The sequence below is a fragment of the Oryx dammah genome, unplaced genomic scaffold, assembly GCF_014754425.2.
Source record: "Oryx dammah isolate SB20612 unplaced genomic scaffold, SCBI_Odam_1.1 HiC_scaffold_26, whole genome shotgun sequence".
Lineage (NCBI taxonomy): Eukaryota > Metazoa > Chordata > Mammalia > Artiodactyla > Bovidae > Oryx > Oryx dammah.
The window spans coordinates 46092862-46118009 of record NW_024070210.1 but is presented as its reverse complement, the minus strand read 5'-3'; the positions used below and the strand labels follow the sequence as shown (position 1 = coordinate 46118009).

The following is a 25148-nucleotide window of genomic DNA, read 5'->3' as shown; positions in this document are numbered from 1 at the left end:
GATTTCTCGTGGCTTCAGCTGTTGTGGTTTTTGTTTTCTAACTTGGATATATTAGGAATCTTATGACTTCTTAAGGATTTTAATACTTGAAATGCTTTGACTCATTTGATTTTCTAAACTCCAAGTGTCTTGTATTTTGTTAGGTGCTTACATTTGTAAAGATTTTGCTTTACTAGATGTGAGTTTTAGACTCTAATGTATACTTCCATTCACTTCTTCATTTATTCTGGAATAATTACTCTGCCTGTCTTAAACTCTTTTCTGGACACTGAGAATAAGGCAATGGACAAATCAGACAGAAGTCTCTGCCTTGGAAGGATTTAAAATCTAGTGAATTTTAAAGGAATTTTATTGGAATAAGAATAAGACACAGGTATGATAGTGGAACAATTTAAAATATGGGTAACCATTGTCTAGAAGTACAGGAGCTAAAATAAATTAAAATAACAGATAAATTAGTGAATACCACACTGTGCTCTACATTATAAGCCTGCTGTCATTCCACCCTCACAATACCCTGATCTAGGTATCATTATTATTCTCAGATTATAGATGAGAAAACTGCAGCTCAGAGGGATTAAGTGACTAACCTAACTTAAATTTCATACCCTTAAGCAACTCTCTCCCCTTTGGAATACAGAATTTATAAATAAAGAAAATAATTTACTCAACTGGTATTTACTGTTTTCCTGTAATCAAGGCCCTGTGCTTCAGACCTGTAGGGAATATGATAATGATTAAGAAATGATTCCTATCTTTCACAAAGAATCAAAGCACCAAAATCAGTGTGGTTAAAAAATATTTGTCAAGAACCGACTATGGGCCAGGCACTACACTTAGCAGAGACTGGTCTTGGTCCTTGGGGGATTTGTATCACTTCATTAGGGAGACATCAATGCAAAGCAGATAATTTTAAGAGAGATTAAAAAAAAAAAACAGGGTAATATAAAGTTCCCAATTATTGGGTAGACAGTGTTGTAGTGATTCAAGTGAGAGAAGATCATTTTCCAGAGTAATAGGGATATAAATAACTCACCAAAGAAATTATTTATCTTTAGTAGAATTTTAGCTAATCATTACAAATATATTAATTCCCTGGCAGCTGTTCTCCAAACTTGCTTCTGCTACATTTCTTCTTAGGCAGTCTAGACAAATTTCCATGACTATGGCATCCTAGGTAAAGTTCAAAGTGTGAAAGACAAGTCCTTGGGCAGGAAGCAAATGCACACTACTTGTAAACAAAAATGCCCAGTTTCCTCTGGAGCAGTATGACCACAGGCACTCCCTTTCCACTACTTCTTACTTCTGAGAAGCACACATTAGTCAAGCCAGAAATGGAGATCAAATGCAAATGGTTTTTGAATAGTGATTTTTGTTGTAATACTGTTGTTATTGTTGTTCAGTCGCTCAGTCATGTCTGACTCTCTGTGACCCCATGGGCTGCAGCATGCCAAGCTTCCCTGTCTTTCACAATCTCCTGGAGCATGCTCAACTCATGTCCATTGAGTCAGTGATGTCATCCAACCATCTTGCCCTCTGTTATCCCCCTCTCCTCCTGCCTTCAATCTTTCCTAGCATTACGGTCTTTTCTAATGAGTCAGCTCTTTGCATCAGGTGGTCAAAGTATCAGAGCTTCAGTTTCAGCATCAGCCCTTCCAACGAATATTCAGGACTGATTTCTTTTAGGATTGACTGCTTTGATCTCCTTGCAGTCCAAGGGACTCTCAAGAGTCTTCTCCAACACCACAGTTCAAAAGCATCAGTGCTAAAAAAAAAAAGTTGTAATACTAGAAGGACTAATACAAAGTTAGGAGTAGTGTTTATAGCAGCAGAATGTTAAAACCCATGTGGGCCCTTCTCATTACCATCTTTATAATCTTCATTTGTATCACATTTATCTGGTATCTCTGGGAATGAGATATTCCCCAAAATTGAATTTTCCTGATAAATGAAACTTACTATTTAACTCTATCCTTAGAACTTGTTGAAACTGCTACTACTTTCTGCTTCTGTCTTCTTAAGCAGAGTGCATTTGACATCTCATCATCTTTTATTTACTCATAATAAGCGGTGATTGTTCTGGGCTGGAATACCCTGGAGCCATCAGGAGTGACGGAGATTGGGGGCCGACTTCCTTTTACACTGCCAGGTTTTGCAGCTCTCATAGCAGAATGTTGTGGGAGGTTAGGGGTTTTCTTTTTCTTTGCTCTGATTCCTCTATTTTCCTTGGAAATTATTATCTTCTTACTTTCTTAGCTTCTTACTCCCTACCTCTTCATCTGTGAAGCCATTTGGTCCTCTACTTTTGTTTGTTGGAAGATATTTTATTACTAATTCAAATTCATTACTGGTTATTAATCTCTTCCTTTTGTCTATTTCTTCTGGGGAGATTGTTCATTTCTAGGAATTTATCCTATCCTTCTAGGTTGTCCTTTTTATTGTCATATAACTGTTTGTAGTAGTCTCTTATGATCCTACGTATTTCTGCAGGGTAACATCTCCTTTTTCATTTCTAATTTTATTTATCTGGGCCCTCTTTTTTCTTGATAAGTCTGACTATAGGCTTATGAATTTTACCTTTTCAAAGAACTAGCTCTTAATTTGATTGATCTTTTCGATGGTTTTTAAGTCTCTGTTTCATTTATTTCTGCTCTGATCTTTATGATTTCTTTCCTTAACTAACTTTGGATTATTTGTTCTTTTCCTAGTTCCTTAAGGTGTAAGATTAGATTGAGATTTTTCTTGTTTCCGGAAGTTAGACTTGTCTTGCTATAAACTTATCTCTTAGAACTGCTTTTGTTGTGTTCCATAGGTTTGGAAACTTGTGTTTGAAATGTATTTTTTTTATAATTATACTTTAACCCTGTAACTAACACATGGAGATAGTGATTTCATGAAAATTATCATTTAGGAAAATATTAAACACAGAAATCGTGCAAGTAAAAATTACTATTAAAAGTTGTGTAGGTGGAACATGAATATTACAGCAATTTTAACAGCCATACAAGAAGCTTTGAAGAATAGAAAACAGTGTTCTTACAGAAAATATTTGCTTTTAATAGTGAAGTTTAGATATTTGTTTCTTAGATGAGGTGACATTTCTGGGGAGAGAGAGTCTGCAAAGTTGTCTTCAAATTACAGTGTCTAGACAACTGTATTCTTCTTGAGAGGCCTAGAGGGACTCTGGAGCAGTCAAGGTCACCCACAGTCAGAGCTGGGGTGGACAGGCTAATTTCGATGTCTGATTACATTCTTCTCTATTTGATGGGAAGGCACCCTTCTTCATAGCTCTGAGAGAACGCATTGTTCAAGTCCATGTTATCAAACACATTTGTGAGATGACTTCCCCAGTGGTTCAGCTGTAAAAGAATCCACCTGCCATGCAGGGGACACAGGTGCAATGAAGGTGACACGGGCTCGATCCCTGAGTTGGGAAGTCTCCTGGAGAAGGAAATGTTAACCCACTCCAGTGTTCTTGCCACGGAAATCCCATGTATAAAGGAACTCATGGACTACAGCCCATGGGGTTGCAAGAGAGTCAGACATGACTGAGTGAAACAACACAACAACACATTTTCCAAAATTAATGAAGAGTAACTGCACACTTTTTACCATTTCTGTGTGTCCAGGGTTCCTTCACCATGAGGTCCTCCCTGCAGGCTGTGGCACTCTGGGGAAAGAAGGCCCCTCCACACAGCATCACTGCCATCATGATCACCGATGACCAGCAAATGATTGTGACGGGAAGTCAAGAGGGCCAACTCTGTCTCTGGAATCTCTCATCTGAACTAAAGGTTAGTGAAAACAATTAATATTGACGCAGATAGACTTATAAGATAAACATAGCTTGCTGCTTATACTAGCAATGACAGTAGAAGTTCTGCATGATTATTAAAAAGGTGCTTACCAAAGTAATACATGGGTTTTACTTCTGAATTTGGAAAAATGAAGTATTATATGGTGGGTCGAGATCATATTGGAAATTATATTATGAATATTGCTAATCATAGCTACCAGTTAAGTGTTATCATCCTTTAAGCTATGCTGAGTTTTACTATTTTATATCCTGAATTATATGTTTAAGTAACTACAGACATGTAAGTATAATTCTACAAATTATGGCTCATTAATCTAAATAAATGGCATCCTTGAAAATTACTATTAACTAAATGAGTAATATCTTAATTATCTGGGTGTTTCTGTCAGTTTGGCCTTTTTGCTATTCTTTTAGTCTCGGCTTGCCTGTGTTTTTATAGGTCACATTGGAAAGCTCTAAATCCAATTTACTATTGTTGTCGTCCTATTTCAGAACCTGACCTCACCTAGGATTTGGCCCATTGATTAGCAATTAATTGTCCCTGTCCCAACTCATAAACATTTAACATATTGGAATAGATATTTGCTTAGCTCTAGTAGCCTCTAGACCCAATTTGCACACTTAAACTAATGATGTACTTAAAGTATACTGCCCTCATTAAGAAGCCTTTTAAAGATCAAAGACTATTTTTAGCCTTTAAAGTTTGTCACTTTAAAACCTAAATTAACAATTAATTGTAATTCTATTTTATAGTGTAATTAATTAACATCTCCCATCACTGAGCAGTTACACTCTAGGACTGCCAAGAACTGCAAGCAGACCAGCTCAGCTCAATGTTTATGAACATTGCTGAAAGAAGGACTGGGCGTTATTATAGCAGCTGGACTTTGAAATTGGCCCTTGCATTTATTATCTCTTACAATTTAAACTCAGACTCCTAGGTGACTTACACTATCTTCCTACTCTTATTAATGTTGAAGTGTAGGGTTTCCTGGCTGAAGTAGTAGTTTTTATAATATGTTGGTTGCTATAAGTCTAAGAAATTTGGAATCCTAGCATCTGTATCTTTTTACATATGTTCCTGGAATTTACTCACCATACATTTACTGGGTGTCTATTGTAACTTAGGCAGTATGGTAGGTACCTAAGTGCAAACATGAATGAAAAGGCTGGCTGCCTATCAGGTTGCAGTGTCACTGGGCAAGGGCATAGCTAGTAACTGCCATTGCAGTTATGTTATAATACAGGGTGCTCTTTGTGGGGATCAGTCTATACTTCATCTTTAGTGGGAATAATTATTTCACGCTCTTCTTAGGAGCAAGTCTTCTGCTTGGGGTTAGAGCAATAGGAAGGGAGGTACTATTGGCATCTAGTGGGCACGGGCCAGGATGTTGTAAACATTCCTTTGTGTAATAACAGCCCCTTCACAACAAAGATATTATTCCACCCAAAATGCTAGAAGTTGCTGATATTGAGACATTCATGGTTAGAAATATGGGGTGGGGATAGAAATCAAATTGGCAGGGGTGGAAGAAACAAGGAGAATCATTGAGGAAACAAGAAAATTGGATCAGAATTATGTTTTGGAAAATCACTGTGAGGATATTGTGAACATTTAGTTACCTGAAAAAGATATTGATTAGTATGACTGTGAGATTTTCCACATGAGAGCATTCCTTAATATTTTCTGTGGCTAATCATAGGACCAGAAGGAATGAGCATATTCTCTTTTCCCTTGAATCTTGCCCCTGCATGACAATGGGTCACCTGTTCACTCGCTCAGTCGTGTCCGACTTTTTGTGACACCATGAACTGCAGCACACCAGGCCTCCCTGTCCATCACCAACTCCCGGAGTCCACCCAAACTCATGTGCGTCGAGTCGGTGATACCATCAAGCCATCTTATCCTCTGTGGTCCCCTTCTCCTCCTGCCCCCAATCCCTCCCAGCATCAGTCATGAGCACCCAGGACTGGTCTCCTTTAGGATGGACTGGTTAGATCTTCTCGCAGTCCAAGGGACTCTCAAGAGTATTCTCCAACACCACAATTCAAAAGCATCAATTCTTCAGCGCTCAGTTTTCTTCACAGTCCAACTTTCACACCCATACATGACCACTGGAAAAACCATAGCCTTGACTAGACGGACCTTTGTTGGCAAAGTAACGTCTCTGCTTTTCAATATGTTATCTAGATTGGTCATAACTTTCCTTCCAAGGAGTAAGTGTCTTTTATTTCATGGCTGCAATCACCATCTGCAGTGATTTTGGAGCCCCCCAAAATAAAGTCTGACACTGTTTCCACTGTTTCCCCATCTATTTCCTATGAAGTGATGGGACCAGATGCCATGATCTTCGTTTTCTGAATGTTGAGATTTAAGCCAACTTTTTCACTCTCCTCTTTCACTTTCATCAAGAGGCTCTTCAGTTCCTCTTCACTTTCTGCCATAAGGGTGGTGTCATCTGCATATCTGCAGTTATTGATATTTCTCCCGGCAATCTTGATTCTAGCTTGTGCTTCTTCCAGCCCAGCGTGTCTCATGATGTACTCTGCATAAAAGTTAAATAAGCAGGATGACAATGTACAGCTTTGACGTACTCCTTTTCTTATTTGGAACCAGTCTGTTGTTCCATGTTCAGTTATAACTGTTGCTTCCTGACCTGCATACAGGTTTCTCAAGAGGCAGGTCAGGTGGTCTGGTATTCCCATCTCTTTCAGAATTTTCCACAGTTTATTGTGATCCACACAGTCAAAGGCTTTGGCATAGTCAATAAAGCAGAAATAGATGTTTTTCTGGAACTCTCTTGCTTTTTCCATGATCCAGCAGATGTTGGCAATTTGATCTCTGGTTCCTCTGCCTTTTCTAAAACCAGCTTGAACATCTGGAATTTCATGGTTCACATATTGCTGAAGCCTGGCTTGGAGAAATTTGAGCATTACTTTACTAGCGTGTGAGATGAGTGCAGCTGTGCGGTAGTTTGAGCATTCTTTTGCATTGCCTTTCTTTGGGATTGGAATCAAAACAACTTTTCCAGTCCTGTGGCCACTGCTGAGTTTTCCAAATTTGCTGGCATATTGAGTGCAGCACTTTCACAGCATCCTCTTTCAGGATTTGAAATAGCTCAACTGGAATTCCATCACCTCCACTAGCTTTGTTCATAGTGATGCTTCCTAAGGCCCACTTGACTTCACATTCCAGGATGTCTGGCTCTAGGTGAGTGATCACACCGTTGTGATTATCTGGGTCGTGAAGATCTTTTTTGTACAGTTCTGCTGTGTATTCTTTCCAACTCTTCTTAATATCTTCTGCTTCTGTTAGGTCCATACCATTTCTGTCCTTTATCGAGCCCATCTTTGCATGAAATGTTCCCTTGGTATCTCTAATTTTCTTGAAGAGATCTCTAGTCTTTCCCATTCTGTTGTTTTCCTCTATTTCTTTGCATTGATCACTGAATAAGACTTTCTTATCTCTCCTTGGTATTCTTTTGAACTCTGCATTCAGATGCTTAGATCTTTCCTTTTCTCCTTTGCTTTTCGCTTCTCTTCTTTTCACAGCTATTTGTAAGGCTTCCTCAGACAGCCATTTTGCTTTTTTGCATTTCTTTTCCATGGGGATGGTCTTGATCCCTGTCTCCCGTACAATGTCACAAACCTCCGTCCATAGTTCGTCAGGGACTCTATCTATAAGGTCTAGTCCCTTAAATCTATTTCTCACTTTCACTGTCTAATCATAAGGGATTTGATTTAGGTCATACCTGAATGGTCTAGTGGTTTTCCCTACTTTCTTCAATTTAAGTCTAAATTTGGCAATAAGGAGTTCATGATCTGAGCCACAGTCAGCTCCCAGTCTTGTTTTTGCTGACTGTATAGAGCTTCTCCATCTTTGGCTGCAAAGAATATAATCAATCTGATTTTGGTGTTGACCATCTGGTGATGTCCATGTGTAGAGTCTTCTCATGTGTTGTTGGAAGAGGGTGTTTGCTATGACCAGTGCGTTCTCTTAACAAAACTCTATTAGCTTTTGCCCTGCTTCATTCTGTACTCCAATGCCAAATTTGCCTGTTACTCCAGGTGTTTCTTCCTACTTTTGCATTCCAGTCCCCTATAATGAAAAGGACATCTTTTTTGAGTGTTAGTTCTAGAAGGTCTTGTAGGTCTTCATAGAACCTTTCAACTTCAGCTTCTTCAGCGTTCCTGGTTGGGGCATAGGCTTGGATTACTGTGATATTGAATGGTTTGCCTTGGAAATGAACAGAGATCATTCTGTTGTTTTTGAGATTGCATCCTAGTACTGCATTTCGGACTCTTTTGTTGACCATGATAGCTACTCCATTCCTTCTAAGGGGTTCCTGCCCACAGTACTAGATACAATGGTCATCTGAGTTAAATTCACCCATTCCTGTCCATTTTAGTTCGCTGATTCTTAGAATGTCAACGTTCACTCTTGCCATCTCCTGTTTGACCACTTCCAATTTGCCTTGATTCATGGACCTAACATTCCAGGTTCCTATGCAATATTGCTCCTTACAGCATCGGACCTTGCTTCTATCACCAGTCACATCCACAAGTGGGTATTGTTTTTGCTTTGGCTCCATCCCTTCATTCTTTCTGGAGTTATTTCTCCGCTGCTCTCCTGTAGCATATTGGGCACCTACCGACCTGGGGAGTTCCTCTTTCAGTATCTTATCATTTTGCCTTTTCATACTGTTCATGGGGTTCTCAAGGCAAGAATACGGAAGTGGTTTGCCATTCCCTTCTCCAGTGGACCACATTCTGTCAGACTTCTCCACCATGACCCAACTGTCTTGGGTGGCCCCACATGGTATGGCTTAGTTCCATTGAGTTAGACAAGGCTGTGGTCCATGTGATCAGATTGGCTAGTTTTCTGTGATTACGGTTTCAGTGTGTCTGCCCTCTGATGCCCTCTTGCAACACCTACCATCTTACTTGGGTTTCTCGTACCTTGTATGTGGGTTATCTCTTCACGGCTACTCCAGCAAAGTGCAGTCACTGTGCCTTACCTTGGACGAGATTGCCCCTTCCTGACCTTGAATGTGGAGTAGCTCCTCTTGGCCCTCTCGTGCCCGCACCCACTGCTCCTTGGACGTGGGGGTACAGGTCTGGCCATCATCTAGGCTTCATGATGGATACAAAACCAAAAAAACAGATGAAAAATGTGTATAACATAGTTCCTTTATCTAGAAGTTTATTATCCTGGGGATTTTGATATGCCATATATAAGTTTTCCTGAAACTTATATAAAGCAAAAACAAAGAGCATTTCCTAATTAGAATTATGAATAATTTTATAATGTCATATTATATTATTCAACTAAAAAGTTTACAGCTATTTAAAAGTTTACTCTCATCAGAAGGAAACACAACAATGACAAAATGAATAGCAATGTTGAGTAGAGACAAAGAATGGATGTCTTGGTCAAATCCTAGGTCTGATATTTACCAACTCTGTGGTGTTGGGCAACTGATTTCTATTCTTTGAGCCCTAATTTCTTCAACTGTGAGATGAGGATTAAACCCTGTTGATGGCTGCACAAGTGCCTGGAATATGGTATATGCTCATCATGTTGTGTTTTCTTTTCTCTTTCTTATTGGTGCCATTAGAAGTACCTGAGTTGGGAGTGAGGGGGACCAACACTTCAAAGAAGGGGAGCACAAGAATAGAAGTAAAGGTCCCTAGATTTCATCATGATAATTGACTCTATGTGACTGTAGAATTATTTTTTTGTTATTCTTCACACAGCATGTGTGATAAAATGAGTAGGTTATAGTGAATTGTCATGGTGTATTCAACTACACATGAAGATTTAGTAGCAGAACGAGACTTCTTATAAAGGGCAATGGTGTTCTGTCCTGATATTTTGTCCATAGTGGTTTTTCTCTGGAGGAGGAGTATCCTTGATTTGCCCTGAATCTTGCTTATTTGGGCCTGTAATGTAGAGGAAAGGGGTTAAATTCATAGAGGTGTGCGTTCCCAAGTGTGATGATGGGGAAACACAGCATGCTGTTTTCTGAGATGCAACCAGTATTCCCAGGAAGAAGATAGAGAACTTGGATTGGAAGCGATTATAACTAACTACAAAATGCTCTTTACAGCACTAGAAATTTATTCTGATAACAGATCTTTTAAAGAAGTATTTCTGATTAGTATAGAAATAAGATGAAAGCAGAGAATTATGTTATGAAATAATTTGTTGTTCTGATACGTTGTGTTACGGGGGACAGACTTCTTTCACATATGAGATAATGGATGAATTGGTCTTTGGTGTCATTTTTAAATTCATATATAGGAGAAAAAATTGGCATTTTAAATAATAGCTTAGTTAAAATTTTATTTCTAAAGTCGAAAGTTAATTTTCATTATTTCTGAGGCAAGACTTCAAGTAAAGCATTGTAATGGTTACAGGAAAGGTAATATTTTCTCTGCATTATTTTGTAAACCCATTCCTGAATTCTGAAATCTGCACATAAATCTGCTACTATTGGTTGAGGTACATTTTGTGCATAATAAATATCAACACTGATTTATTTGTATTCAAAACCTAGATCTTGTAAAACAGGTCTGGCCATCATCTAGGCTTCATGATGGATACAAAACCAAAAAAACAAATGAAAAATGTGTATAACATAGTTCCTTTATCTAGAAGGTTATTATCCTGGGGATTTTCATATGTCATATATCAGTTTTCCTGAAACTTATATAAAGCAAAAACAAAGAGCATTTCCTAATTAGAATTATGAATAATTTTATAACGTCATGTTATATTCTTCAACTAAAAAGTTTACAGCTATTTAAAAGTTTACTCTCATCATTTTCAGATTTCTGCCAAAGAACTTCTTTTTGGTCACTCAGCTTCAGTGATGTGTTTGGCAAGAGCGAGAGACTTCTCTAAACAGCCCTTTGTAGTTAGTGCTGCTGAAAACGGGTAGGTAAGATGTGTGAGACTATGTACCCCTCTCCATTTTCCTTGTCCATTACAAAAGCACTCTGATGGGATACAGAAATCTAGAGCTGAAGGAAACTTTAGTGATTAACATGTTCTTTTTACATACAAGACAAGTTAGATCTTGAATGGTTGATTAAGACTTGTGTGACAGTCCCCAGGAAAGTAATCAGTATTATAACTCCCAATCTTTGAACATCCCAACATGCATATCAGACCTTGGTGCAGCTTCACTGTGTAAAGGATGCTGGAAAATGCTGCTTAGTATAGAATTCAAAATGGAAAAGTCTGGGCACTTTGTCTTTTTTTTATGCAGTAAGTCCCTTTGAGCTATTAAGCAAACCCAAGCAAGCTTTCATAGTTTTGTAAAATAATTCAACAGTTACAATCTTTATGTTGTACACTTGCTTGATATCATTTTAAAACAAGCAGAGGAGAGGACTCACTTGTTAGTGGGGGTGTGGGAGTGAGAAGGAGAAGGAACCTAGTGATTGGGTGCAATTTCATGGAAGGAGGTTTATTCAAATGAAGTAAGATTAGCTGTAGGAAAAAGCCCTACTGATGGAAGAGCTACTATGAACTTCTCTGCCAAAGAGATATTTGGCAAAGTATACTCTGGAATGCAGAATCCAGTCAGCATGGGTTAGTGAACGAGGGATTAGGTTGCTGGTTGAAAGAAAAGAATTCCCTCCTTTTAAATTTTTAACCCAAGGAGAAATTCTATGGCTTTGAATTCTCAGGCACAAAAGAATAGTGAGGAATCAAGTGTCTAATTTTAGAAATGGAATAGTTTAACAAAAAGGCTAGAGGTACAGACAGCAAAGAGATACCTGTGTTCTCATAGCTTATAGCAAAGCTATAACTGTTATTCTTAGAGAGACTGGACTTTGAATAAGGCTCAAATGAAATGTCTTAGTACATTCTTAATGTATGGCAAAACCAATACAGAATTGTAAAGTAAAATAAAATAAAATAAATTTTAAAAAAAGTCACCTTCCTTTTGTACACTAGGGCTGCCACACAAGCTGAGATATTTATTCCCAATCTAGAGAATTTGGGGATGGTGAATTTTTCTGACACTACTTGCAGAACTGAGAAAGCTAATAGCTGAGTGAGAAATAGATCTGAAAACTACCTGTGTTCCACCTTGACGTTTTTGTCCATGGTGGCCTAGCTTCAGAAAAGAAACTAGGGGTTAATGGACATATTCTTGATAGATTAATTCAGCTGTGTAAGTCCTATAACTATGATTGCTAAAGAACTAGAGAATCTGGTTGGTCTTCCTTTTCTAAGATGATTTGAATTTTCTAAAACTCTGTTTCTTTGGGGTCTGACACCCTACACCTACGAGATTCTTCTAAGGCAATTTATACTTTAGCCATTGCATATTTAGCAAATCCTAATTCAATTTACTTAAACTTATTAAAATTGCTAGGTTGGACCCATCTTTCTCCAAATAACAATGATTTTTTTTCTTTTTTTAGCTTTTAAAAGTCCCAGGAAGTGACTGTGGGCTTAGCATTTCTGCCTCCAAAATGATTAGATTCATGCTGATCATGACTGCTTCCCGACTTAGTTTCTCTTTTCTTTTTTCACTTAGTATTACTTCATCTGTAGACATAAATCCTAATATTCAGGAATCTCATTGAATTCAATGATAAATAAATTCTAGGATAAAGGAAATAAATACCTGGACTCTGATGCTGAAATGATGGAATGCCAAAGAAAAAGAGATCCTGAAGTACACAGTGAGAAAAAGCAGATTACTTATAAAGGAATGTTAATTAAACTGAGAGCTGACTTCTTAACAATAAAATGAGAACTAGATAGCAGTGAAATATCTTCAAAAAGTGGAGAGAAAATATCTATCAACTTGAAATTATATCTCTAGCAAAAACACCTTCAAAAAATTAGGGCAAAATAGTAACACTTAAGACAAATACTGAGAGTGTTCTCTGCCAACAACCGTCTATAAGTAATGAAAATCTAAATTATATTTTTCAATAAGAACAATGATTTCAGATCTGATGGAACATAGAATATTGAACAAAACTCAGCAAAGTTTTAGAAAATTTAAATAAACACAGATTACATTACAGTAATGTTTATATGTACCTCCCATCCATCTCCCCCAAACATACACAAAATCCTAATCAACAGCTGTATTTAATAAACGTAATGATCAGACCCCACATGCTCTGGTGTTACAAAGGTGGGTAAAGATGTTGATTAACCTTAGACTTTAAACTAGATATACATGCTGACATTTCCAGGGTAGCTGCTAAAAGAACAAGCAAAAGAAAGAAAAATGAAAAAGAATAGAATATATAACTTCCAATTTAAAAAAAGAAAAAAATGTTCTTTAATCCTAAGGCAACAACAATAAATGAGACAAATAGCACAGCATAAGATAATTAAAATAAATCTGAATAAACCAGTAACTCAATTAAGTAAAGGGACTAAACCCATCAGTAAAAACAGTAAAACAATTTAAAAGATAAAAACAGCATATGGATGTATAAAAGTTAAAAAGAAATGGATTGAAAGAGATTTATCAGGGGAATACTACAGAAAATGGGACTTACCTGGTGGCTCAGAGGTTAAAGTGTCTGCCTGGAATGCGGGAGACCCGGGTTCGATCCCTGGGTTGGGAAGATCCCCTGGAGAAGGAAATGGCTACCCACTCCAGTACTCTTGCCTGGAGAATCCCATGGAGGGAGGAGCCTGGAAGGCTACAGTCCATGGGGTTGCAAAGAGTCGGACACGACTGAGCGACTTCACTTCACTACTGAAAATAATGTTGATATAGCTATATCAGCATATTATATTTGTAAATATATTTAGTTAATAAAACCTTAAGACAAAAAGGCTTTACATTGATAGAGTTATTACTTATTAATAAAACTTCCAACCATCAGCAAGAGATGATACTAGAGAGCTAGGCATGCAGACACTCAATCTTCTAGGATAGTGTTCATCAAATCTGAGCCTTTCTCAGGACCACTTACAGATTTCTGAGCCCCATTCTCAGAGGTACCGATTCGGTAGGTCTGGACTGAGGTTCAAGAACTTGTATTTCTAACATGTTCCTGGACAGTGCTAATGCTGCTATTTCAGAGTAATATATTTAGAATGGTGGGTACCCCACATCTGGGGCAGTGAGGGAAAGTGTGAGGTCAAGAATGACTTGGAAAACTCATTGGTGATGATATTCATTAAGAATGAAAACACAGGAGGTCAGATGCTAGGCCTCATTCTAAATACAAGGGGTGTAAAGTCCTGCAAGTCATCTAGGTAGAAACATGCAATTGCTAGCTGCATGTGGAAATCTAGAGCCCAGTGAATAGACCTTGGCTTCCAATGTCATGTTGATGGTACCTAAGTCATGGGAATAGATAACTTATCTAGAGAGAGTATGAAATATGAGAATATAAGAAAGCCTGGAAGAAACACAAGCTGGAATCAAGATTGCCGGGAGAAATATTAACAACCTCAGATATGCAGATGACACCACCCTTATGGCAGAAAGTGAAGAGGAACTAAAAAGCCTCTAGATGAAAGTGAAAGAGGAGAGCGAAAAAGTTGGCTTAAAGCTCAACATTCAGAAAACAAAGATCATGGCATCCGGTCCCATCACTCCATGGGAAATAGATATGGAAACAGTGTCAGACTTTATTTTTGGGGGCTCCAAAATCACTGCAGATGGTGACTGCAGCCATGAAATTAAAAGACACTTACTCCTTGGAAGGAAAGTTATGACCAATCTAGATAGCATATTGAAAAGCAGAGACCTTACTTTGCTGACTAAGGTCCGTCTAGTCAAGGCTATGGTTTTTCCAGTAGTCATGTATGGACGTGAGAGTTGGACTGTGAAGAAGGCTGAGCACCAAAGAACTGATGCTTTTGAACTGTGGTGTTGGAGAAGACTCTTGAGAGTCCCTTGGACTGCAAGGAGATCCAACCAGTCCATTCTGAAGGAGATAAGCCCTGGGATTTCTTTGGAAGGAATGATGCTAAAGCTGAAACTCCAGTACTTTGGCCACCTCATGCGAAGAGTTGACTCATTGGAAAAGACTCTGATGCTGGGAGGGATTGGGGGCAGGAGGAGAAGGGGACGACAGAGGATGAGATGGCTGGATGGCATCACTGACTCGATGGACGTGAGTCTGAGTGAACTCCGCAAGTTGGTGATGGACAGGGAGGCCTAGCGTGCTGCGATTCATGGGGTCGCAAAGAGTCGGACACGACTGAGCGACTGAACTGAACTGAAGAAAGCCTAAGACACAAATCAAAGGAAAACCAACATTGAAGAAGTAGGCATAAGAAAATAGGAGCCTGAGAATGCCAAAGAAAACCCAAAAGTATTATTTGAAACAAAAGTGAATTTGAAGAATATAATGGATTTTTAAGTCAGGATTGCAAACCAAGCATTCATATTTACCTCCTTTCCCTCTAGATGCTTCATTAAAATGTGAGCAATGATAACAGCATTGTAAGCACACAAATATGAACATAGGAATAGAGTCAAGATAAACCAGTGTATTTTTGAGACACAGAAAGGGAATGAAAGAGTGGTGACTGATTTATGTATCCAGAGTGAATTTTTATTGAGGCTGTCAGGTGGGGATGTGGAGTTGAATAAGAAAAAAAAAAGGCCTTTTGCAAAGGAATTTTTAGGGGGAATTTAATAATATTCTAATTTTGTATGTTATAAACTTTTTCCAGTGTGTTTTTCTTTTCACTGAAATTTAAAAAATTTTGTAAATTGTTAAACTACATTTTTACAGTTGAAGGTGATTTAATCTATGTATAAAGTTTGGGAGCAGTATTTGAAAACAAAAAGAATGTCCATCCTAATAGTTAATTTTCGTGTCTTATTAGATATGTAACTGAGCAGTTCCAGCTTAATGCCAATGCTACTTTCGATGTACAATAAATTTGCTTTTCTTTCTTTAATAGAATTGATTGGCAAAGAGTTAATTTTTACTATAAGATACTTTTGTGTTTTTTTTCCAATTTAAGGTAGACTATAGCATGATAAGCAAACAAACAGGGAAAGCATTAGAATCCAAGAGAGTTTAGAAACATTAGTATCACTGAAAGAGCTTTTATTGATGTCCAGGCTCCAACCTTGGAAACTGTGATTTAATTAGCCTGGCTTGATGTCTGTGTTGGGTCCCAGACATTGGTATTTTTAAAAAGCTCCCTGATAATTCTAAAGTAGAGTCAGAGTTTAGAGCCACTGGTTTAGAGTTAGAGTTATCTAGAAACAAGTTAACTGACCAAAAACTTTGCAAAACCCCACATGCCACGACTCCAACACAGAGCCACGAGATTACAATCTCTGAGGAAACTTCTAAAATATTCACAGGTGATGCTTGATGAATAGCTAGAGTTGAGAACCACACTGATGAACTTAAATTATTTTGTAGAGCTAAAATTTTATATTGATAGCTGCTTCAGGTTCCATTTCTTTATCTATATCTGTATCTATATCTATGTAAAACTTTTGAGATATTATTTCAGTTTCTACCTTTTCCCCAGTCTTATTTTTCACACACACACATATACTCACTTTCCCCCTGTTTTATTGAGTTGCATGCCTTTTCAGGTTACCTCAAATTCTTTCAGGCCTACAGTTTGATATAAACAAATAAAACCACCATGCCTATCTAGTTCTGTATCTAGAATATGACTCTTCACCTTCAACACTAATGACATCTTGGACCACTGAAGAATCCTTTGTCGTGTCTGTGCACTGTAGCACATTTCACAGCGTCGCTAGCCTTCCCCACTAGATGCCAGTATCGTGTTCCTAGTTGTGACAACCAAAAATGTCTCTAAACATTGTCAAATGTCCTTTGTGGGGCAAAAGCAGCTCAGATTGAGAACCATTGATTTCAAGATTGATTCCCAGTGTTTGGCCAGAAAAAAACCCAAAGTCTGCAAACACCAAATGCATACAGCCCTTACTGTTTTTGGTCCATATCATTTGCTGCTTAAAAGCAGCTCTCCATTAAAGCCAATAAAGCTTTCATTTTTCTTCCATGGAAAATTTTGCTTATGTGTTGAAAGTGTCAAAACTGAAGAATATTACCAAACCAATCTAAAATAGCCGTTCTGGTTTTTGTGAACTGAAATCATACAGATTTAAACTGCTTTACACTGGATATATTTGTAACTGAATTTCAAAACTATATCTTCATAACATATATGTAATCAAGTCAGAGTTTTCTTACTTGATAATTTTCTTACTATTTAGTGACAAGGGTGATTTCAGGATTTCAGAAGAGAAGGAATTAAGCGTATCAATGACAGACCAAATGTGGCCTCTTGGTGGCACTGTTTATATTTACAAAAATGATACCTGAGCTCCAGAGATGCAACACTTGATATATTACGCTTTTCAGAATATGTAGTTTTAAGCTCAGTAAAATAAACCATTTTCAATACTTTGCAGTTTCCATAGAAAGATTGCCGTCCTGTCACTCTCCTAGGCTGGATAGCTGCATCCCCACAATTGGTTGGAGGTCAGGTTGGCACTCAGATATGGCTTGTAGGTGGTGGCAGGGTGTAATTACCAAACAAAAAGACACAGATACAGTATGTCATCCCTGCTAATGACCACAACATTTTCTTGCCCAGTAATCTGTAACGAAAAGCCACATAAACGATCAGGCTGCATTTAAGTGCAGCACTAAAGAAAAACTTGGTGGCACAAAAATTATTCCAGCCAACTGAGTGGAAATGACAGAGAATAATACAAAGTTATCTCTGCTAGGGAGATGTGTGTTTGGAATGTCACCAATGGACAGTGCGTGGAGAAGGCCATACTTCCTTACAGACACACTGCAATCTGTGTAAGTATGATCATTTCCTTCAGAACATCTCCAGATTCTACAACGCCTTCAGATCATTTGCTCAGCATGTGTTTAAAAACTTTAGAGGGATTCTTTTCTTGAATTTTTATTTTGTCATTAGAAGTATCAGTTATCGTCTGTTATTTTGGCATTTTTCTTTCCCCAGAGTAACTACTTAACCATTTTTTATTAATATTTCTTATATTTCTGTATCTTTCTAACATAGACACATTTGAAAGACAATTTCCTTATTTTTCCTTATGTTTACAAAACGTACTCACAACGACACTCACAAAAATTGTTTCCATTTTATCAACAGGCAGTTTTATAAAGCAAATTTTTTCCCAATTTAAGCCTCTTTTGGGTGCATAGGTTCTGAATTTCTTATTTATGAAATAATCACTTTATAATCACTTCCCAGTATTGAAAAGAGGTTTTGACTTTTGGTAGACAGACTCCAAACATATATTTAAGGTAGCCGCATGATTCCAGTGGTACCGACGCTGTTTTTTACATTGTACACATTGCTTTTAGCATTGATGACTTGCATTGGATCACTTATGAACTCCTTTCTGGGATCAAAACTTTTGCATTGTGATTGTCAAGGGTAGATTATAAACTTTTATATAAGCCATTCTTAAAATTTATTTGGCACAAGAATTCCTCAAAAGTTCTTCATGTTTATTTCTTCTTAACACGTAGTAGTATTGCTAGGATAGGAAACCTGTTTTTGTTGTTTAGTTCCACACAGCATTCCAGAATTAATATCGTTATGAGCTTTCCATGATTTGGACTACAATTGCTTCTTCTCAAAAATCCCTCCTCCTTCTCCAGAAAAAATGATGAAATATAAGCAAGGTAAAGTGCAAAATTAACCCTTCAGAAGTGTGCAATCATTGAACTAAAATAAATTTTAGTTGCTATTCAGCCTAATACCTTAATTGATAGATGATAAAATTAAAATTAACAAAAGTCTTCACCACAGCCAAAATTCTGTTAATTGCGGGTGATAATTAAACTTTTGTTTTGAATTCCATTTGCACAGTATTACCACTGCTCATCCCGGATGACAGGAGAAGGCTGGCTTCTGTGTTGTGGAGAATATCAAGATGTTCTTATAATTGATGCCAAAAGCTTGGTTATTATTCACACATTCGTATCAACTCAGTCTCCTGATTGGATCAACTGCTTATGCATTGTTCACTCCATGACAATTCAAGGTAATAGTTAGGTATTCTCCCACACTAGAGATGGCATATGAAAGCTTCACCTTCGAATTACTTGTTAAGTTATTGGGCAAGAGTTCAGAATGCGGGTTTGTGTTTACCTAAGCCAGATCGAGAAAAACTACCCATCCCAGTGGTTCAAATCACTGGAAAGTCAGCAAGAGGTCAAGATGGAGTGGGGAGAGGAGACACTGTGTTTCCATGCCCCAGTTCTGCTTGATGCATTGCAAGAGTGATAAGCAGAGGTTTGTTGTGGATTAACCGGACTCTTGGACTTGCCCTGCTATATCCTTTCGATGTAGTCAAGAAGAGAATTCAGTTACTGTAAGGAGGGAAGGCTAGCTCCTTACTTATTTCCAAAACAGGAAGGTGTAATCAGTATTGCCGCCGTGGTGGTTTGCAACATGGATCGGCTTTCAGTGGTGCTCTCCTTTTACATGGAATGACTTTGAAATTTTAAGACAAGTTTAGAATGTGACCTAAAATGGTTATTCTCTTACCTTTTTTAAAAAAAATTGAGTATTTTCTACCTATGTAGCCTTGGATAATCCTTAAATGACTATGAAATGATCTTCAGGGCAACCAGTTATAACAGTGATCAGTTTACATGTGATGTTTGTTGTTTTTACAGAAGATTCTCTCTTGGCCGTATCAGTAGCTGGTGAGCTCAAAGTATGGGAACTTTCTTCATCTATCAACAGCATTCAGGTTGGCTTGTGAATTTATCCTTTATTCTTCCAATTCAAGCATATGTATTTAAATTTAAAAAATTAAAAGTACTTCTGTGTACTTTTCCCTATCTCTTTTCCAAGTTGTGGGCATTGGTAACAATTGGATGGTATCTTTCCTAACCTTTTTTCCATATGTCTACACATGTTTTTATCTACACACACATGCACGCATGCACACGCACATACACACACACACATACACACATTGATTTTAATTGAAAAAATCCATCATAGAGGAATATTCCTCTGTCCCTTACAACAGAAGACTCTCTTTCTTCTGGCTGTGTATGAGCTGTGGCAGTGGCAGGACGATTACTATGAATGATTGAGGGTACATAGACTGGGAGTCCAGTCTATTCACCTGCTCTTTGGCATCAGGCTACAAGTTGAGGTGATGAAGGAAAGAACAGTCACAGTATCTGTGCTGCTGACAGAATTCTTTCAGCTGCCTCATGCTCTGGGCTATCCTTCAGAATTTCTTAGCTGGGAAATTCCATAGCGTGGGAATTATGTTGGCATCCTGAGACCAACACATACCCAGCATTATCAGAAACATTGAGAACGTTTCTGAGTATTCTGTGCTGATCACTTTTTGTCTTTTCAAAATATCTTGTTCTTCTATTTTAGCAGTTCAGTTCAGTTCAGTCACTCAGTCGTGTCCGACTCTTTGCGACCCCAAGAATCGCAGCACGCCAGGCCTCCCTGTCCATCACCATCTCCTGGAGTTCACTCAGACTCACGTCCATCGAGTCCGTGATGCCATCCAGCCATCTCATCCTCGGTCGTCCCTTTCTCTCCTGCCCCCAATCCCTCCCAGCATCAGAGTCTTTTCCAATGAGTCAACTCTTCGCATGAGGTGGCCAAAGTACTGGAGTTTCAGCTTTGGCATCATTCCTTCCAAAGAAATCCTAGGGCTGATCTCCTTCAGAATGGACTGGTTAGATCTCCTTGCAGTCCAAGGGACTCTCAAGAGTTTTCTCCAACACCACAGTTCAAAAGTATCAATTCTTCGGCGCTCAGCCTTCTTCACAGTCCAACTCTCACATCCATACATAACCACAGGAAAAACTATAGCCTTGACTAGACGGACCTTAGTCAGCAAAGTAATGTCTCTGCTTTTGAATATGCTATCTAGGTTGGTCATAACTTTTCTTCCAGGGAGTAAGCGTCTTTTAATTTCATGGCTGCAATCACCATCTGCAGTGATTTTGGAGCCCCCCAAAATAAAGTCTGACACTGTTTCCACTGTTTCCCCATCAATTTCCCATGAAGTGATGGGACCAGATGACATGATCTTCGTTTTCCGAATGTTGAGCTTTAAGCCAACTTTTTCACTCTCCTCTTTCACTTTCATCAAGAGGCTTTTTAGCTCCTCTTCACTTTCTGCCATAAGGGTGGTGTCATCTGCATATCTGAGGTTATTGATATTTCTCCCGGCAATCTTGATTCCAGCTTGTGTTTCTTCCAGTCCAGCGTTTCTCATGATGTACTCTGCATAAAAGTTAAATAAGCAGGGTGACAATATACAGCCTTGACGTACTCCTTTTCCTATTTGGAACCAGTCTGTTGTTCCATGTCCAGTTCTAACCATTGCTTCCTGACCTGCATACAGATTTCTTAAGAGGCAGGTCAGGTGGTCTGGTATTCCCATCTCTTTCAGAATTCCCCACAGCTTATTGTGATCCACACAGTCAGGTTCTTAACAAATTGTTTTTACTTTTCATGGTTTTATCTTTCTGCTACATCTAAAAGTCAATGTTATTCATATCTTTACATTTTCAGTATCTTATAGTATATTCCCCAAAAGCATGTTTTTTGAATGATTGTATATGATGAATTCCTGAATTCAACTGGGTTTCCTCTTTATGGTTTCCTTTGCAAAGTAGCTTCTTAGTTCAGAAAACTCAAAAGGAAAATTGGCTGCTTTTTTATAATAATAGTGTGATCTACTTCAGGTGTACAGGGGAGGAGTCTTCTCCTGTAGTTTGATATAAATTACCTACAACTAGTACTAATATAATTTTATTCCTTTTGAAGGAAAAGCAAGATGTTTATGAAAAGGAATCCAAATTTCTTAATTCCCTGAACTGCCGAGCAATACGATTTTGCACATATACAGAGAGACTTCTACTGGTGGTATTTTCTAAATGTTGGAAGGTATTATTAAATAACATAATAAACACAAATGTAATCTGATTTTTATCTTGTTTAGTGCAAAAATTAGAAGAATATATTTTAAGTATGATACAAACATTTTACAATATTGTTATGAAAGCAGTGAATTACTTGTCTTTTATGACCAACTTTTATCAGTTTTCCTTCCCTGAATTGGGTAGTTTTGCTTTCCAGGATATTGTATATATAAAGTACATCTTAATTTTATGAATAACAAACTATTATAATAATAAGCATTTATCTCAGATTAAAGAATTGATGCCTACACTTTAGAATTAAAAAGAAAGCTAACATTTTCTGTACATACATTGGTCTGACTTTTAGATCTTTTTTCTTTTCCTGCTTTGTCATTAAATTTGTTTTTAGGGATTCCTTTCTTGTGACTATATTCACCAATATCTCCAAGAGGAAATGAAAGCTAAGTTACTATCATTTGATAGCATCCTCTTTTTCTCCAGTATTTCATATACTTGGCTCAGTTAACAAAACTATATTGTCTTACTTAAAGGCCTATAATATATTTCTGTACTAAAATGTAAAGTACATGGCTTAACATGTACTTTAGAATTTCTACTGTATTAACTTTTTTGTGTGTAATAAATTTTTCAAATGTTCATGTTTGACTATCCATATGGAAAGAATGAAATTATATAGGAAATTTGGGATGTTTTGGTCTCTATGCTTAATGTTTTTGGTCTCTGTACTTATTAAGCACATTCTGGAAGGTTTCTGTCAGATAGTTTATCCACTGAAACCTACCTAGGGTAAATGTGAAAAAATAAGTACTAATGAAGTATTATCTGGGTCTATGAGTGCATTGTGGCCTTTTATTAATATTTAATTGGTGTTGTTTTAACACTGTCATCTAAATAGTCTTGATAAGCATACTTTATCTTTCTCCTTGGTAGATTAGATTGGAAGCTTTTGTTAACAAGCATCATTCATTCTGTATTTTAGGTTTATGATTATTGTGATTTTTCCCTTCTTTGGACTGAAGTTAGTGGGAGTGGGCAGTTCTTTGCTGGTGGAGAAGTGCTTGCTGCTCACAGAATCATCATCTGGACAGAAGATGGTCACAGTTATATCTATCAGCTGCTGAACAGGTGGGCTCAGATGGAAACGGCATACAAAACATTCAGGTAGAAAATGAACTTTGGGAGGTTTATTATGGAAAAATCCCCGCATGCTGCCCATGATCAAAAACCAGAACAAAACAACTTTGGCACTAGAAGATTTACTCTGGGCTTGGTAGGCTTTAGCCTTTGTATAAAACAGCAGGGGATGAAGGAATGAGATTAACCATGTATAACTTGTACAGCTGGTGCTGGGTTTTCAAAAAGTCACTTGTAATTATTAACCCAACAATTTCTAACTAGAGTTTAGAAACCTGAATGGTACCATCCGGCTTTTGAAAGTGGGAGGGGAAAATACTGAATAAAGAACCCCAAAGTTCTAAACTTTGCTTTTTATATTTTGCTATGCAGTGGGCTTTCAAAAAGCATATACCCTGCTGATGGAACACTGCTTAAAGAGACCATTTATCCTCATTTACTGTGCTCTACTTCTGTGCAGGAAAATAAGGTAATGCAAGAACAGAGTGACTGCATCAAAGCTGTTTCAGATAAGTGTTACTTTGTCTGTAACAGAGTCTGGTTTGAAAAAATTGAAGCATCACATCAAGTTGTTAATGAGAAAATTAAATCTAACTGTTATGGTTACTGAAGTCTTTGCCTTTAAGAAATCTATTTTTAAGTCTGATTAGCTAAATAATACATATTTATTATAGAAAAATGATAAATGATAGAAAAGGGAGAAATTAAAAGTTCTAATTTTATTACCATAAATATTCACTATGAGTTTTTTATTTTATGTATTTACTTATTTTAATTGGAAAATGTTCAAATATTTGAAAGGTTATAAGAATAGTACATAATCTGTCACCTACCCTTTACCTAGATTCACCAGTCATCAACATTTGCCATATTTATTTCTTCTCTCTCTCATTCTCTTTCTTTCTCTTGCTGTCTGCATATATACACACACGCACACACATACACACACACACATACTCACACATTTTCCACTAACCCTTTTGATAGATATTTTGATATAAAGTTATTAACAGTTTGATGCATCTACTTCAATTTTTAAATTTTATCAAATGGCTCATATCCTGCCTATTTTTTTTTACTTAACTGTATATTGAGATCATTCTTACATGCATTTAGCTATTCTTCTATATAAAGTTTCTTGTTAAAACAAATAAAATTATGGTTCTTGGCAGACAGTTAAGGATGTAATTGTGAGCTTCTACTTGACTAAATTATATCTTTGACACTCCATGAAGCCTGAAAATTTAAGCAGCTATTTTACTTTAGTAGTGTCAACGAAAGTTGTTTTTTTTTTTTAACCTACTGGATTTCAGTTCAGTTCAGTCACTCAGTCCTGTCTGACTTTTTGTGACCCCATGCACTGCAGCACGCCAGGCCTCCCTGTCCATCACCGACTCCTGGAGTATACTCAAAATCATGTCCATTATGCCATCCAACCATCTCATCCTCTGTCATCCCCTTCTCTTACTGCCCTCTATCTTTCCCAGCATCAGGGTCTTTTCAAATGAGTCAGCTCTTCGCATCAAATGGCCAAAGTATTGGAATTTCAGCTTCAGCATCAGGTCTTCCAATGAATATTCAAGACTGATTTCCTTTAAGATGGATTGGTTGGATCTCCTTGCAGTCTAAGGGACTCTCAAGAGTCTTTTCCAACACCGCAGTTCAAAAGCATCAGTTCTTCGGTGCTCAGCTTTCTTCACAGTCCAACTCATATCCATACATGACTACTGGAAAAACCATAGCTTTGACTAAATGGACCTCTGTTGGTAAAATGATGTCTCTTCTTTTTAATATGCTGTCTAGGTTGGTCATAACTTTTCTTCCCAGGAGCAAGTGTCTTTTAATTTCATGGCTGCAGTCACCATCTGCAGTGATTTTGGAGCCCCCCAAAATAATTCTACTGGATTTAGTCATCAGTTAATTCTCCAACAAGGTGTTTCATGCAGAATGGAGGAGTTCTGAATTATTGATGTGTCAACCAAGGACGTATGTTACTTTTTACAGTGTCAGTTTGCTTAAGTAGGCAGCATAGTTGTTGCAAATCCTATAGTTCAATATTGTCTTTTTAACATATCTGTGAGGTTTTGTTGCAAAAACATTAAGTAGTATCAACTGAAAATTAAAACTCCAAGTGCCATTAGGGCACAAGCAAACTTTAAAGTTATGGTGTGGAGCCCAATTTCTAAAGGAGTTTGTGGGTTGCAATAGAGCCTTGTTTTGCTGTTGATCACAAAAGCAGTATTGTGGCTTGCTTAAAAAGGCATTTTAA

General features: G+C 37.5%; 1 protein-coding gene across 1 annotated transcript in view; it reads left to right on the top strand.

The window, feature by feature from the left end:
* The first annotated feature begins 3634 nt into the window (after positions 1-3634).
* WDR72 (WD repeat domain 72) overlaps positions 3635-25148 on the top strand; it is a 197778-nt gene continuing 176264 nt past the window's right edge. The window contains exons 1-8 of the mRNA XM_040226552.1: positions 3635-3794; positions 10651-10757; positions 17557-17635; positions 18681-18855; positions 19493-19569; positions 21630-21749; positions 22725-22870; positions 23252-23348. Coding sequence (XP_040082486.1) covers positions 3642-3794; positions 10651-10757; positions 17557-17635; positions 18681-18855; positions 19493-19569; positions 21630-21749; positions 22725-22870; positions 23252-23348 — 954 coding nt within the window. The 5' untranslated portion in view covers positions 3635-3641. The remainder of the gene's footprint in view (positions 3795-10650; positions 10758-17556; positions 17636-18680; positions 18856-19492; positions 19570-21629; positions 21750-22724; positions 22871-23251; positions 23349-25148) is intronic.